Raw genomic sequence first — 18,510 nt, 5'->3', positions numbered from 1 at the left:
TGAATTGGACTGGGGGTGGGGGAGGGGAGAGAGAGAAGTATTAAGGGTAATGCGGGACGGGAGAATGGGAACTAAAAGTGTAAACGGATGTTTTCCGTATCCGTCCTAATTATGTGAGCACATGGTGGCGATTCTCATTGTAAATTCATCACTACGGATGCCAAATTCCAACTGTAATCTGAACGGAATACTTGAAACAAAATTTGAGGCCACTGAACCATTGCCCAGAATGTGTACTTTTTACGACGACATCTCCATGTATGCTCTTTCATTAAGGTACAATAACTCTTTCTTTTGTCCAGATGTTGACACCACTATCATAGGAGAAGCGTGTATGATTATTCCACCGTGGGTCTTGGGAGACTAGACACACGCTCTGTGTTCCTTCCGTCGTCTAAGGATAACGAAGTTATTAGTTTAATACGAACAGTGACTCCCTTTAGCACATCATGCTATACAAAGGCGGAAAATGTCTAACTTCTCATTTTCCCCGAATAATTGTTATTTATGCCTCAGTCCGACATGTCCGATGATACGAGCGCAAATTTGTGAACAACTGAAAATGTTTGATAATTTGTGAATTTAAAAGGCATCACTATGATCATGACTATAGGCTTCACCTTTGGTGTAAGAATATTACTCTTAATCTATTCCCAGCTGAACTTACACCGTTGGTCTCTTCCCGCTCCTCAGCGATGCTTAGTGTAAATTACTCCTTAATATTATGATGATATCATTACTGTTGTGGCGATGATGATGATGATGATGACGATGATGACGATGACGATGATGATGACGACGAAGATGACGATGACGATGATGAAGATGACGACGACGACGACGATGATGATGATGAAGGTGACGATGATGATGACGATGATGAGGATGACGATGATGATGATGACGACGACGACGACGATGATGATGACAACGACGACGTAAAAGAAAGAACGCTGAATTTCAAGACAAATGATTGACGGTTAAACTTAAGAAAAAATCATGATTATGATGCCATTGTCCCCATTATATAAACGTATACTCATGAATGACTTCATCATTTCAACCTACAAGAGGAGTTTCAAAGAAAACAAAGAGACTCATCACTTTCATGGAGAGTTTGGTATTTGTACTACCATACATGGAATGTATTTCTTTTCTTTTTAATTCAAGCATGCCAAAATTTACAGGGAAAATTAGAATTATAGCTGATAGATCAAACAATATCAAAACCATCTTCTTGGTCGGTAATCCTTGAATATCTGGGTTATTTTTCTTTAAACTAACTGTTTATAAACCACAATAGTTTCGCAGTGAGTTTGCTTATGAATTATATAACGTGTGTGCACCGTCATTTCTTTTCTTAACGACTTACACAATATACAAGCTACCAGCGTTCTAGTTGGTGACTACCGCAAGCAAAATAATTGAATCTTTAATTCTATTGAGAAGTTTGCATTACGCCACCAATAAACTTATTTGGTGATGTCTTATGAGCGCCGGCATGGTACTCGCTGTTGTTGTTGTTTTTTTAAAGAATATTCTCATGTTTGACACTCACACCCGTGATATTCCCAATGAGATGTTCTTACTTTGTGTCATTAGTCACAATATAACAAGTGATGTCTTCTCTCATGTCCTCCAGGCGGATGTTCCCAACCTTCCGATGCAGCATCACCGGGCTGGAGCAGAACGCCAAGTACATCCTTCTGATGGACATCGTGCCCGTGGACGACACCCGCTACAAGTACCACAACTCCGAGTGGGTGGTGTCCGGCAAGGCCGAGCCACACATGCCCAGCCGGCTATACATCCACCCGGATTCTCCGGCCACGGGGGCAGTCTGGATGAAGCAGGTGGTCAGTTTCCACAAACTCAAGCTGACCAATAACAATCTGGACCAGCACGGCCATGTGAGTAGCAGTGTAAGCTCCACCTACTCTTACATCAATTTCTTGAAAAATTTCATTGTTTTTTACTCGTCTGCATAACTTTCTTTGGTCTATTCGTACACAGAGCTCGAGCACACTGGACGTGCAAAGGCGATGGAATCGTGCGTGTGTGTGTTTGTGTGTTTGTATTTACCGCATTACGCGGCAAATAAAATCATTGAAATGTCAACAAATGATACAAACGAAGATAAGACAATATGATATGATATCTCTCTATCTCTCTATTTGTCTCGTTCTATCTCTCTTCATATCTCTTTCTATCTCTCTATATTTCTCTTTCTTTCTATCTACTAGTATATGCTTCTTTCTATCTCTCTATAATATATCTCTCTATATTTCTATTTCTATCCCTCTATATGTCTCTTTCTATCTCTTTATATATTTTTTCTATCTTTCTACGTGTCTCTTTCTATCTCTCTGTATGTCTCTTTCTATCTCTTTATATATCTTTTTCTATCTCTCTACATGTCTCTTTCTATATCTCTATATTTCTCTTTTTATCCCTCTATATGTCTCTTTCTATCTCTCCTTCTATCTCTTTCTATCTCTCTACATGTCTCTTTCTATCTCTATATATATATCTTTCTATCCATCTATATGTCTCTTTCTATCTCTCTACGTGTCTCTTTCTATCTCTTTATATATCTCTTTCTATCCCTCTATATGTCTCTTTCTATCCCTCTATATGTCTCTTTCTATCTCTCTACATCTCTTTTCCCTCTGATGTCGCTTTTCTTTGAGTGCCACTATATCTTCTTCGTTTCTTTGAGCAGCATTTTATCTTGCGCAATAGAAATCAATTAATCTGATGCAACATGTCCGCTAGGCATGCAACAAGCCCCAAACGATAAGCCGGGCCCTAAGGCGGGAAAGCACCACAACTCGTGTTCACCAGACGACCATCTCTCTTCTTCCCTTCTTTTCTTTTTTTTTTTTTCTTCTTCTTCTTGCCCCTCGCCGGGAAAACTGTCAGGGGCCCGCGGAAACGAGGTCAAAAGTAATCTTACAAATGTGGCTTTGCCATAAAGCTCCCACCGTCGGTCCGCTGAACTCTTGGCTATGTCGAGCAGTGGAGTGTCTTCACTAAATTTGCACGGTTCGCTGAACCCTTCGGACCGTCTATGGAAGATGTTAAAGAAGTCAAAACGCTGTGCGACCGAAAGCAGCGTGTGAATTCTTAATCTCGTAAGTCCCCCTTACAACACCCCTAATTAGGTTTACCCGAATATAGCGTGCAAGATATGATTCTGCGGACTTTCAATCGCCATTTTGATTTTTCATTCGCCTTTTTTCCCCCTCTCCGTCCCCCGTTCTTTCCCACAAACTGACCAAGGACACAAATTTGTAAGACGAATCAGGCTGGTGCGCACGGTTGTGAGTACGTCGTGCACGCGCTGTATTACCCAGTGCACGGTTGATCCATGCTAACAACACACACACCATTTTGGCGCGCAGATAGGCGGACACAAATCGCATCGATACAAATGAGATCCGTCATGTCGAGCATGCTAATGCCACTTAAGTGTGCAATACGGGCTTGGCTTGGTAGTAAAGAGATTACACAAAATTAGTGAAATGGACCTGACTTATACGACGAAAAGGGACCCCTTCTCTAAATCCCTGGCGCATGCCTGTCCAGTGAACAAATTTGAGGTCACTTGCATAATGACAAACAGAGAGTTAAAGATGAGGCGAGAGGGAAAATGGAATTTACGAGCGACAAACGAAAACCAATTCATTAATACCCTCGACATAACTTAAGTATTTTTCTGGTCCTCTTCCAGGATTTCTCCAGTCATGAAAAGTTGATTCTATAATAGTCTCAAGTCAAGGCCAAACGTCGCCTACCTGATACCATAATTGCGAAGGTCTTTTTGAAACGACCGTAATGATAGGGCAGACGAAGATAACGCGATACAAGGTGGTCGATGGCACCAGCAATGTTATCGATCATTTCATTGCTCCACTAGTATCGCTGTCCGTACACTAGCGTGCAGGCTGACCAGAAATGAAGCACAATATATCGATATAGCATCACCTGTCCCCATCACACCTTTTTCTATGGGATTCAGTCGCTCTGCTAGCTTGGCAAATCCATCTATCCGACCACACCGGAAGTGAACAATACGGACTTTTAAATTAGGTCTTTCAATAAAGGGGGTCCATCAACTAACGTATTAAAGTCCAGTATGCTGTGGAATTTTCACACTGATTTCAGTGGAAAAATCCCGAATGATTGCGGTTGTATCTAATTCTGCAGGGTGCAATCGTGGATCGATACAGCTCGTTGGTAACGGAAAATAATAGTCATACAGTGCTTACTTTATAAACGACGTAGCTACAGAACAGAAAAGAATAACTCTCTGCCTTTGGGTCTGGGAGTAAGTATTCAAACCGACTGTAGACGTGGCGACCTTGTAGAGCTGAAAAGATACATGGCTTAAAAAGACACAAACAAAAACACAAACACAAAAGAAAATGAGAAGAGTTTTCCGGATACTTCATTGGTAGAGTCTCCATATTATTATGAAGACGAGTTCTGGTGGCAGCAGTGTCACGGGCTCATTGTCGCGTGTAATGAATCGTCGAGTGTCGCCTCGTCGTTGAGGAAATACGTTTTCACAGCTCTCTTAACAAGCTGCTTTGTGTCACCGTCGCTTTACGCACCTGCGGGTTTTTGTAGCTAAGTGTGCCTGGTGTCAGGCCGCCAACTAAGAGTCATATTTTATAGATAGGTTCATAATTTTATACGTGTCCACATAATGTTACCTCGTTTTTCTTTTCTTTTTTCTTTGTCTATTTTTTTATTTTCTTCATGCAGGAATTTCTTTGCTTTATTAACATGATTGAGCTGGTGTATAATTCCACTGAGAATTTCGGAAATTATGATTTTGTTCACACATGAACCTTCATTGTCGTTTTCCTGAGAAATTTACACGTGCAATTTTAGGACACATTATATTTCAAACTTTTTTCAAGGGTGATTTTTCTTATGATCATAATTGAGAAGCGTTTCAAATTCTGTATGATATCAATGAAAGTATTTTTCTGCAAACCACGTACTGCTTCATGAAGGTAGTCTATGAAATTCAGAATGGAGTAGAGCTGTGTTTATTTGAACGAAGAAGAAAGAGTTGATTTGTTTACTGAGTTGCCTCTTCTCGATCTCATGTGTGTCAAAGTCTCTCCGGATGCGGAAAGGGGAAAGGGGTGGATGATGGACAGAGAGCAAGCACCGTTTAATCTCCACCTAATCCCTGGTTAATCTAAAAGCGGCGTGGTGTTGGGTGCGTAATTAGGGCTGTGTAGCCAGGTCCTCCACGCTGGTCGTTCACGCCCGTGGTCCACGCACCTGACAGCTGGTTTGTATTGCCTACTTCATCCCGACCGGACCGGGCGGCCAGCATTCCCCTATCCGACTCGCAGTTTCTTCCCTCCGTCTCGGCTCCCTGCGCAAACCCGACGAGAGGCGACGGCCTCCGAGAGAGCGCGCGTGAAGCCCGCTGAATACCGCTGGAAGTGTGAAGTTTGGCAGAATCTCCCGTCTCTCAGGGGCATAGCGGTGCGACCCTCCCGAGCTGGGCAAAGCCCCCCTGGCCTCTCTCCGGCACTCCTGGCTGGCGTCCATCTCTTGGGCTCCGTTAACTTTTCACAGCTCTGGTGATATCTTACATATTGGGAAGTGTCAAAGACTGGGGGACGGCAATTTGACCGTTTCGTCATTAAATTTCGGCTCGGCACGACGTTAAACCGGGTTCTGATTTATTGCACACTGTACCCCCAGCCAAAGCCATGCACTTAAACACACAAATCTATTTGAAGTTCATTATTAGAGATTAGAGAGACATAAACAATATCCTCGTGTACCATCCCTCCCCTCCGATATAGTCATGTACACCCGAACTATTAGAAGATACATAGGAGTACGATAATGTTAATTTTATATTCTCGAACGACAGTGACTTCTACAGGTTATTTTTACATCGGTTATGGTCTGACCCTGGATGCATCAAACATCTAAGCATTAAACAAAGGTAAAACAAAACAAAACAAAACAAAACAAAAATGGCACCAACAATGTACGTACTATAACACATGTACATATATGTTCATGTACAATGATGATGATGCAGGAACCAATAAATAAAATGAAATAAAATCTAATCTAATCTAATCATCTCTCCAAAGGTCTGCTTACACGTCATTACTTAGAAATACAAAGATGATGCACGAAAGTTATTTGAAATGTAATGCAGTCCTAACCAATGTGTTAACACTTAACCATAACTTCTCTTCACCGTATGAAGATTTCAAGTAACAAACAAAAGAATAAGTTTTTATTCCATGATTTTCAATTTTGCATTATCCCCGCAATTCAAGAACAATTGAAGAGCTTGCTTCCAAAAGGCGCTAAATCCATCATTTTTTTCAATGAATTTTGCGCCTTTTGGAAGCAAGCTCTTCAATTACCAAAAGGTGACATAATATAACATCAATATCAAATACATACAGAGTGAATCAATGCATGATTGGATCCGATACATTTTCTGCCGTTCATGATTGTAATTTCCTTGTATAATATGTTAACATATAGGTTAGACTTTCCTGATGTGATAATTTGCACTGATTCGTTAATTTACACTAATAACTTGCAATTTGTCCATGTATGAAATGAACAATCTTCACACTAACTACTTCATCTAAAAACTTAGTGACGTCACAACATAATCATGATGAATACCTTATATCTGGGTTATGATAACAGAAACATCACCTCCATTGAAGAATCAGCAGTACCAATCGTGCGCTTATTATTGTGTAGACAAGGTTGCCACGTAAGCGCCTAGACTATTTGTTAATTTCTTTTAAATAAAGATTGGCGCAGACAACAGCGGCCTGAAATGTGAGATTCCCTGTCAAAATAGTTCACAAAATCAAATAAAATTCATGGATTGGCAAAATCTTGCTTTCAAGAGAACTTGGGGGAGGGGGTTGACGGATGATGCACGTGGAGGTTTGTCTGGGCCGGTAACGTCTTGCACCTGCAGCACAGGATCGGTCCACGCGCCCGTCTATCTCAGCCCCGCTCTAGACAGGGATTATGTAAGAAGAACTGAAGAAGAGGGGAAAAAAGTCTATACTGGGAGCAGGGGGTATTATGATCACAAGAAAACAATATATTCGATCGAAAAATTATGAGAATATTGATAAGTGACCTTAAAATTACTGAGAGAATGCACCCGCCTGGGTGGTATTATTGTAGCGAGGCAGGAAATCATAAACGCGGACAAAACGTCATACAAAGACGTGAGTTTCGTCGGTTGGACAACATACACGGGTTCAGCCGCCGACTCGCTGCGATATCGAACGAGAGTCGCGGGGAGGCAGCTGAAAAAGCGCTGTAAGATTTAATCACGGACTTCCTATAGCAAACCGAGATGTCCTTTTGAAATTGACTTTTGACTCGAATCGTCTCAGCAATGCGGATTTAATTCACATCTCCTCTTGTCTCCGAGCGCGTTTTTTTCGCTCTTCTCTCAAGTGCATATTTGCGTGGCCTTCTTCTGTAGATGATACAATTCCTTCAGTCTTTCAGAGAGACGCGGAGAGAGAGGGAAAAAATCAATTCGTATCATGATCATTGCTACGGCTGAAACTGAGTCATTGTTATCACTGTGTGAACTGTATTCTCTTTACTTTCGATATTGAATGAGGTTCATTATTTCCTCCACGATATTTGGTGTGGAGAACCAGCCTTGAAAGTCGCGTTATCTCCTCAACCGGCTGTGCGCGCGTGCGAGTTTGCGTACGTGCGTGCGCGCGGGCACGTGTGTATATTATAAAGCCCCATGGTGTTCTCGCCTCTACGCAGCTCGTGCAATCGTCTCATGTTTTTATATGTCTTTTATGTGAAAACTGGTTTACATTTGTGTGTGTGAGTGTATGTGTGTGTTTCGAGACACGAGCAAGCGCACCTGGTGTGTGCATCTATGTAGTCTGTAGATTTTTAGCCGCCTAAAATTGAAATAGACGTGACTGGGTTTCAGCACAGCTTTTGTCCTTTACATTATGATTCGCATGAAGAAAGAAAAGTTTATATTATGTTTGAAACCTATGTCTCATTTCCCTTGAAGCGGACTCATAATGTGAGGACACGGAGTGGCTTTGACCAAATCTATGATTACAAATGACCCTCAGTGTGCAGACACCATAATCTACAGTGTTATTATAACAGAGTATTATTGATTGTGTGTTTGTTGTGTGGGTGTAGCCAATTAGCACTTGAACCTGGTGTCCACAGTTTCCAAACAGAACAACTGTCACTCAAAAGAAGATAAAAGTCTCTGTATACCCTTCAAGTCTCGATAATATCTCACATACGTGTAGGGTTGGAAAGAGTTCTGATTCATTCCTACGCCTTTCGATGGTATGTCACAATGCAATTATGACATCACCAAGCAATATGTGACATCGCGCGCTGCTTCGTATTTTCACTTTGTGAAATGTCAGAAAGTAACTATGACATCACAAAGCAATTCTGACATCGCGAGCTGCTTCGTACTTTCACTTTGCGAAATGTTAGAAAGTAACTATGACATCACAAAGCAATTCTGACATCGCGCGCTGCTTCGTAGCGTCACTTTGTAAAACACTATCACGCTGTGCTTCGTACGGTCACTGTTGGATCCTTCCACAACATCGCATCCACCACGCGACCTTTCGGATCATTTCTTTTTCTCTTCTTTTGCGTTAACTTTTGTTGCAAAATATAAAACGAATAATAAAACTCTGCCTTATTTCGAGTTTCTGATGAAGATTACGGGCTTCGGTGCCTCAAACAGTACTATTTTGGAGCCACCTTTCCTCATTACTTTAACAAGAGACTCTCAAGGCAAAATATCATTTTGTATATCTCACCATATAACATTACATCGTATCATATCATAATGATAACAGCAGTAAAGATAGGCCGTATCTAAATACCAATGAGAAAACAGCGTAATCTTCGAAGAAATAAAGAAAATTCACCAGTGAAATCTATTCTTTACCTTGTCTCGTTAGTGAGCCCAAACAAATTCGGTACAGACTGATGAATATTAAAAAGAATTTTGAGGTATTACTCTGATCTAAATTGTGACACGATAATCTGTATTGCCTTAATCTGAAACTGCAAGAGAGACTTTTTAGTGTCTGAGTCTTGATCACATTTCTTTCTCAAATCCATGCCATGATTCTAACTGTCCAAGCGGAATGCATTAATAAAGTCACAGGATCCCATGATAAAACGAAGGAAAAGTGACCATAATTGTTGTGTTTTGTCAAGACAGTACGCTAATTGTTAATAATTTTCTTTACATCTCATAAAAAAGTCAACTACAAAATTCAACTTTTAATCCCCTTACAGCGAAAGCGTCTCTCCGCTATTGTATATCGCATTATATCAATGGTGAAGAGAGATCGAATTTTCCAGTTTTTGTCTGTTCTTTTTATTTGTCCAAATTTCGGCGATATTGACCTACATTTTACTGCTAGAAAAACAGACTCACGGCATGGATGCTCTTCAGCGTTATTGAAGCATGGTGGAATATTCTAAGAAGGGGAAGAAAAGAAAGAAGGAAATCGGTGTCGAACACAGAGGATGTTGGTTTTTGTCTGTGAGAGACCGTCGGCTGCAATGGGCAGCCCTGGTAAAGGGACAAGAGCCGTGAAAAGACATCGTATACTTGCTGAAAAACGGCGCGGTCTTTTCTCCTTCCGGTATAGCCTGGGTGTCCTCACGCCAAGCAACAAACAGCCGGCCGATATCAAAGCATTAAGGCCGTTGATATCCCGCTTGTGTCAGATTGGCGAGCGCCATAACTATACAACACTGCCTGAAAAGGGTGTGCAGACAAAATAATCTTTGCTATATGAAATAATGATGATAAACATTTGAAGGAGGACATCGATTTTCTCTTCCCTTATTGTCAGACAGCGTCACACTCGTCATCAAAGCTTGTGAATAGGACGTTGTTTTTCAGCAACCTAATTTGGCGTGCGCAGCGCGGTGTGAGGAAATGGATATAGTGCCGAATCCCGGCTATACTTAGCCTGGCGGAAAACTGAAAGACAAAATATATTATTAGGAGAGATTTTTGTTCATGGATGACAGTATTAGTTTGTATGAGCTTCTCTATATGAACACAAGATAATTTTCCAGAACCTCGCTTTAAGCCCAACAGTTTTTCTACTGTAGTTGTTGATCTGAGAATGTATATCAATATTTCTGTCAACCTGAGGTAAAGCCTTGGCTTATTGGATTCCTAACACCCTACAGATGGAAAGGAAACAAAATCGTTCTATTGTAAGTGTGTGTGATTTACTTTCAAATGAACTAAAGGCTGTTAGTCATTAACCGTATTCTTTTCGGACTGATGATTTGAGCGAATCTCATTTTTGTCTATTCTGTTAAAGCAGGCAGTAGCGATATTATGAAAATCCTTGATAGTTAACAGCCATTGTAATGGAGTTTTCATCGTGCATTAAAAGATTGCCTGATTATTTCTTCAATGCGAGAGTGTCGGCAGTGGCAAGAGCTCAGTCAACGTTGAATACATTTTGGATTTCTTGGAAGCAAGCAATTATAATGAATAACTTAGCTCGTCCAACTGGTATAATGATTGGGCAGCTATACAGCCGGATTAAGTTCGTTTGCTCAAGGTAAAGTTTTAAAACGATACAATAATTGAAGATTAGGAAGGGAACAAACGACTGCTAATTATCGTTATTACTTTCATACATCCTAACGTCATTCTTTTCAACATTTGACTTGATTATTTATTGTTTCCTTACTATCATTGCACATAATTATATACACATATAGTTGCAGGTAGAATATATGAATATATCAATATATATAAGTCGCTTATACATGTTTTTTTTTTTCATATCGTTTCTTTGCTTACACAATGAAATACCGTACTCATGTTTGAGCTGCCGTAGCTTACTAGATCCTAGTCAAGCCACATTCCCCATAATGAGAATTTAGTCATCCTATTCATTTTGGGAATCACTTTGTCCCTCGTGTAACGCATTTATTTCCCCCAATAATCAAAGATAGACATAACGAAATGCATGTCTCCTTTAAGCTTATCTCCATTGCGGAAAACAAATTTATGTGATCTTCACCCAACATTGATTAGTGATAATAAGCAAATCTATTTTTAAGATGTCTCTTTAATGTGCATCTTTCAGTGTAGAATGTAATGCTCTGAAGCATTGTTCTTACGTGATCAGGGCTTGATTTTTTTTCCCCGGAACGATCAACACTTTAACTTTCCTTTCAATATTGTAAGAACTTTGCTATCGTCACAGTATGCTAATCTATTTTTTCCATACATCATTTGAAACCTACATTTTTCATCAATCGTCTCAGCAGAATAAGGACTATAAAAAAGAAATAATTCATGATGTCGAAATTAAATTTGTTGACATTGTTATGATTAAAATTAAGCACGTGTTTGAATACTTGACAGTAAAGACTAAACTTAGAGATACACGCATGACAAAAAAAAATAAATAAATAAAAAGTTTGCAGCTTTCTGTGACAGCTACAGGTGTCTTGGTCACGGGGGGTCATTGTGCGCATGGCAGAGAGCTCGTTTTCTCGCGCTCTATACCGGAAGTCAAGTGTTTGTGCGTCGACTTCTAGGAGGCGCCAATTGAAGCTAAGACCAATACGATTTGTGCTCATCTCACACCAAGGGGCTTAAAGAGAAGTTGTCTGAAAGAGTCTTGCCGCTCTCTAAAACCACTCTCCTCCTCTCTGCGATGGCAGCGGTTTGTGACTTTGCTTTAAAGATTTTTAATGGCGTGAGGGCGATTCAAAAGGCATGCTTCTGATAGAGAGAGCAAGGGAGAGAGATCGCTTTTACGGTACGACGGTAGCTCTGTGGGATGACTGGCGACAGAATGATAATCTATTCGATTCGACTCGGTGTGGTTTGATTCCCGCTGTTCAGCTCTGCTCAGACTTGAAGTAAAACAAAACCCCAACGTGTCGGGATCACTTTCCTCGCCCCGTATGAACGAACTGCTAAACGCTCATTACGAATCACAGAGCAGCTGAATCTCAGTCGATAAAACAACACACTCAGCACGGGGCTTTTTTCATTAGACTAACTAAAGCAAATCTCAGTCCATAACAACATAAATTTGTATAATATCAAAAACATGATGACAATTACTTCAACAACAAATATTTCATTTGCACATGGCTGCGAATGTGAAGCACAAAAGCCATTGAAATCACCAACTGAACAAAAAGACCATAACACCAAGTAACATAGGAACAATAATCATGTATTTAAGATATATCTTCATATAATGCTCTATCATCAGGCAGGTTAAACGTTCAGACCTTATAATCAGCTGTCGCCGCTAACAATAACAAACACTTACGTCCTGATTGTCTATTTATTCCCTTATTCACGCATAAGGCGCGAGAAGTCATTTTCTATCACGTGGGCTGAAGTGACGTGTCACTTCAAGAAATGACTACAGAATTATCAATCGCGGAGCAAGCACCTCGGCCTCAAAATGTGACGCTCGGCCCAAACACCTCGGCATCCAACTCCGCGAAATTTGCCAGTATATTAACACGCTGCCATTTTGAGAGGGGAGTGTAATGTGGCGAGAGAACGGACGGGCATTGCGTGACAAAACTTGTCGTCACCTCGTCTCCGGCAGCCTTGAGAGCAAAGTTTCACAACCGAGTTTCACTATCACGCAGCGATTGTACACAAACACACACAGACACACTCGGAAACACGATCAGACACAAACTCAGACACACACATGCACGGTGATTGTGTGCGTGTGTGTGTGTGTGTGTGTACGCACCAAAGAGATTTTGGTACGCGCACATACGAGCGATATTTTTACGTGTGCGCGCACATACACACCCACACTCGCACATACACACATTAACATCAATCACACACGATCACGTATTATGCAAAGTTAATTAATTCCTTCAAACCGTTGATAGCCAAACCTTTCACAGGCATTCCCATCATACACTGAAGTTTACTAAGACGACACGACAAATTTATATACACAAAACATGTACAGCCAAGCTCGAACTTACAAAGAAAACAGGCGATGTCAGTTAAAGATATGAAGATAATAAATGGTGTGCCATTTTACTCACTAGATGCAAGAAAAACACACATCAATATATCGGTATGTCGTTATATTCCACACCTTTTGTTCGGGTGAAATTATTTTGAATTATAGTTGTGATTGTTTAGACGGTACCTTCTGTGTGACGCACGATACTTTCCCACAAGTCTGGCAAGGGACCGCGGTGCTAGACCATCTTGGCGCCTGTCTCTTCGATTCCCGTAGTCCCATACATTGATCAATTTGCTGCCTGCGACACCTGTTGAATCCAACGCATTATTCGGACCAAGTGAGACGGAAAAATCCACCCACCAATCTTTCGCCATGTGTTTGCTTCGCCACTCTTTTGTTTTTTCTATCCTTGGCCGTTTTTTCCCCTCAGCCTTTTCTTTGCTTTTCTACCTCACTCCTCTCTCTCTCTCTCTTTTAAACAATCTATGATCAACTTAATTTGTTCGAAAGGAATTGATATTTGGCGTTTGTTGTATATGCGTGTGTGTGTTGTGTATTGTGTTAAGCATTCATCATGATACAGCTATCACGAAATCGCTGTCTCCCGCTGTTCGAAGGACGGCGATTTTCTTTCTTTCATAGAGAAGCGTTGTTTAAATAGCTGGATACTGGCTGTTTTCATTGCAGTCGAGAAGAATCAACATCTTGCTACCCACTTTTGGAAGAATGGTAAACTGGAAATAGAGTGGATATAATACGATGACCATGAAAATTTGGTTACTGTTTCAATAAGAAAAGATATATAAAGCTTCAATCAACAATAAAAAGATGTGGACGTGACTTCGAATTGGAAGCATTACGTGGAAGTCTAATATGCTGCAAATATTCACTTCGTTTTATTTTCTTGTTGTTTTGTACAAAGATGACAGAAGTCTGCATACCTTTTTTTTTCATTGTGAAATTACAAACAAAAGTAGGACACAACAAGTCACTATTATTCCAGACCTCTGGTCTAATCCAGTTCTTTTTCCATTACCCCTTCCTTTTGAAGTCACTAGCATTTGAAGCCAAATCATTTCTACTCTCAGTATAGTATAGGCAGTATGTAGTATAGTATAGTCTCATAATAGGCCTATATCTCTTTCTATATTGATGTATATATAATATCATATGTGTATGCATGCGTATTTGTTCATATCAACAATTTGACAGTTGTACGTTTTGTATGTACTCAACAATTTTGTACGATCTGCAAAAATGTAGTTCAATGGCTCAATAAATCATCACATCAACCCCAATCCTTATACCTGAATTTAATCATCACATTATAAGGGCTTCAGTCATTTTAGTTAGACATTTTTTCGAAGCAGTATACAGCTTCAACCATTCAAGCTCCCAAATTCCAGTGTTTGTTGTTGTTTTTTTTTTTTTTGGTAATGGTGTCATGTTTTACGTTTCAGTGCATGTATTTATTTATTTATCTATTTTGTCTAACGTGCACATAAAAATGTGTAGGGAAAGTTTCCGCTGATACATGCTACAACACTGGTGGATCCAGAGAGGGGCGCACTGGGCACGCGCCCACTCTTTATATTTTTTTTGCTAAAACAAAAGAAATAGAAAGAAAAAATGGGGGGGGGGCGAGCGCCCCCTTTGATTTTGTAAAGGCGTCTCCCCATTACGGAATTCCTGGGAGAAAGTTAGCTTTTTTTATTTTACTTTTAGTATCTTCTGCGCTTTCACCTTTTATGCAGTCTTGCAGATGATAGTCTTTGCTTGACTTAACTTTCTTTTGTAAAAGCTGAAGATTGCTTGTATTTCTCTTTCTTTTGATGAGGGGTAAATTCAAAAGGACTATACGTCTCACCGTAAACTTCTACGTTATTCAGAGGTGGGGAAGACTGATAAATCTTATTGAACAACTATTTCATTTTGCAACAGATCATCCTGAATTCCATGCACAAGTACCAGCCTCGATTTCACATCGTCCAAGCTAATGACGTGTTCAGCCTTCGATGGAATAGCTTCGTGACCTTTGCCTTCCCGGAAACAGTCTTCATCGCCGTCACCGCCTATCAGAATGAAAAGGTAAAGCTATTCATTTCATTTCAATTTAATTCAATTCAATTTAATTCATTTCAATTCAGTTCAGTTCATTTAAATTCAATTCAATTCATTTCATTTCATTTCATTTCATTTCATTTCATTTTATTTCATTTCATTTCATTTCATTTCATTTCATATTATATCATATATGATATGATATCATTTCATTTCATTCCTTTCCATTCCATTTCTTTATTTGTCCAAGTTATGTATTAAAACATTACGGAGATTTTGATTTGTCACACGTTAACGAAGGTCTATAAACGAACCTCAGTGGATTAAAAGCTGTAGCCAGTGACAGCCAAGAGAGATAGAGGGCGTGATTAAGCTTTTCATAGAGGGGACCTGGGAATCGATAGAGGAAGCGAGCTTAATAGTCTATTAAATCAAGCGTCATAAGATATGAATCCATAAAATATGAAAGAACAACCGCTGAAAACAACAAGAACTTACACATGACACTAGTGAAAAAAAATGTATTTAAGAGAGCAAGACATGTGGTAGATTAAAACTCTGTAAATCTTTTAGATGATATCCCAACTTTGTAAAATCATTTTTGTCGTCAGACGGAAATCAGGTAAAATCTACAATGCTTGTAAGAAGAATTATTTTACTTTCAGACCTATACGCTGTGAAATATATATGCGCAACTCTCCTTGAAATCAATGTCATTCGCAACAGGCAGGTGAATAGATCGCAGAACTTTTGAATTCTTTAAAAGACGTTCATGATACCAAAATTGGAAAAGACGTGGGCTTTTTTGTCGTTGTTATTGTTCAACAAAACAGGAAAAGCCTACCAGAGGAAGCTCCAAAAGATAGCAATACGCTCGCCCACAATCATAACTATTCTGTGTTTAGAGACATACCTTACACCCACCTATCTTGCAATTATATTGTTACAAACATAGCGGTTGGTACGTCTGGGTCAATCTACAATTGGTATAGAGGAGACACTGAATGTCAAAAAGTCAATAACAGGAACAATATTATTGTCTCATGTAAACGAAGGCGTTGGAAACCAAATTCACCTGGGCTGCTTTTAAAACAGAACACTGTAGCACAAAGAGTTTTGGTCTCATTTTTGGCCCTATGGCGAACCCGCACCCGATTCTGTAGTAGGCCTACATATACCATCAATCGATTCATTTATTAATTTCCGGTTTCATATAGACCTGCAGCTACTCTGATGTTCCTTAAACCGCCCCCTTAATTACCATTCGTGGGATTAAGTTTGTAATTAGAAGAAATAAACGTCATATGGGGGGAGGGGTACACTGTGAAAATGTTCGTCCAGCCTGGCATCAAGTTGTACTACCTTCACTATGTGTCTGCATGAAGAAGAAAAAAGTAAGCGAGTTCTTTGTTCTTTTCGCCCGTCGGGTGTTAAGAGGACATTGTACGTATTGTTTCTGCTGCATGTTTTTCCTGTTTTCTTAGCGTACTCCAACCACCTCTCGCTAGCTTTGCATTCATTCTTCTCCCTAATTGTCAGCGGGCGTTTCGTGTTTGTCCATCAGGCGAGGAACTGTTAATGCGTTCGCTCCAAACAATTAACCAACATTCCCCCCTCCTTAACATACTTTCTCGCCCCAGCTACCCCCCTGTCCCCTTATACTTAAGCCGAGCACAAACTCTTCGCTCTAGCTCGGTCTTCCTTCGGGCGCTGTGGTGGGACACAACCAAGTTTCTTCCCCCTGTTTCTTGTCGTCTTCTTGTCCGCAGAAAACTCGCCTCCCTCCCATCCTCTTCTCCGTGGTAGAGCCCGCGCGCGCCGCTATTTTTGCAGCTTGGTTACCGGATTCGCGGCGCCCATTTCGCGTCCCATGATTTCGCGATGAAAGTCTCATCAGTGGAATCGAACGGGCAAATTGATGAAGTGAGTGGCACTACTGTAATGGACCGTTAATTCTTCGCCCCAGCGCGCTGTTTGCCTTTGAATCAGACTCTACGCGGTTGTGTAAACGCGAGCACGTGCGCTGCCCGCCGGCGACTCGCAGAAGCGCACGCCAGTGCGAGCGCGCTCTAAGCGCCCCGTAAACTCTGCCGTAATGCTGCCAATAGCACTGATACAAACTGAACATGGGTATACATTCTCAAATTCATCTTCTCGCCGCGGTTCTCGCAACTTTGGCCACAGATAAGCGCGTCATGTTATCCGTAAACTGACGCGAACAATGGCAATGTGTGCCCAGACGCGGCCCTGCATATTACATGGAGTCTAGGTTTTCATCTGATCTTGCGCGAGTCGAGAGCGAACACGCGTAGTTTACTCAAGTTGAACGCTGCAACCAGTTGTACAGCCCCGCGCTACCCGTCAAAATCACTTTTTAATAGCGGCTTGCTTCCAAGACGGAAAATAATTACACATCGGTTGTTCTCGACCCTTCTGTATATTTACCCCGCTTCTCAATTTCTTCAATTCAAATATGTGCAGCGGATTAGAAACTGCTCCGGCCGAAGGCCCACCCGCACCTATTAATCGCAATTAATAGGTGACAAGCATTTTATTTTACGTTAGATTACATTATTTGCAGCCAACCCAGTCAACATTTAACTACTTGATTAAAATAATTACTTCTCCTCGGCAATATCAACACTGACATAAAGAGACGGCGTAATCGGACCTACATTTTCCTTCCCCAAATATCCATCCGCGCACTTCTCCCTGCAGGGAAACGATCAAGACTACCGGGCTTCCCCCTACCAATGCCAAACACACGATTTCGTTGTTTAAAAAAAATCTGATCAGCTAATCGCACAGTATTCTTCATTCCTCTGAAATATGTAGGGGCCTATAATACTCTTAAAGATGCAAGAAACTCATTTCTTGTTTACTATTATGTAAGTGACTTTGATAAAAGTATTTAAACTAATCTCGTCTCTCTCAGTTACTATTCTCAAGCATCTTGAACCATTCTCTCTTTCAACAGATTCTAAACAAACACGTTTGAGAACACGACATGTATACGTACATCACTATACATATCACTTGACTGACTCCGACTAATAACAATAATACCACATTGGTATTTGACGCGCCACACTTTTTGAAACATAATTACTTGTAACCATGGTAACTGGCAAACTTTTGGGTCTGGCATATGCCATACCCCCCCCCCCCCCCAAAAAAAAAAAAAAAAAAACTTTAAGGAGACAGTCTTCCATTACGTCAATGCGGAAAGACGACTTTAAGAGCATTGATCTTTTGACAAGTGGTACATTGTCATCAGTACAGTATCATCATACTCTTTATTCTCTTCATAAAAGCACATTATCAACTACAATAAAACATTCAGAAAAATATGCCGATACACAGAATGCGTAAACAAATATTTATT

At 40.5% G+C, this 18,510-nt stretch overlaps 1 protein-coding gene across 1 annotated transcript in view; it reads left to right on the top strand.

Moving 5' to 3' along the window:
* Positions 1 to 18,510, top strand: part of LOC139732979 (uncharacterized) — a 68,909-nt gene that overhangs the window by 32,954 nt on the left and 17,445 nt on the right. The window contains exons 3-4 of the mRNA XM_071643815.1: positions 1,643 to 1,910; positions 15,006 to 15,152. Coding sequence (XP_071499916.1) covers positions 1,643 to 1,910; positions 15,006 to 15,152 — 415 coding nt within the window. The remainder of the gene's footprint in view (positions 1 to 1,642; positions 1,911 to 15,005; positions 15,153 to 18,510) is intronic.

The sequence above is a fragment of the Diadema antillarum genome, unplaced genomic scaffold (genome assembly GCF_040938485.1).
Source record: "Diadema antillarum isolate AM-2024a unplaced genomic scaffold, OU_Dant_1.0 seq00000459_RagTag, whole genome shotgun sequence".
NCBI lineage: Eukaryota > Metazoa > Echinodermata > Echinoidea > Diadematoida > Diadematidae > Diadema > Diadema antillarum.
Note: the sequence above shows the minus strand (reverse complement) of the source record. Positions and strands in the feature narration are given on the sequence as shown.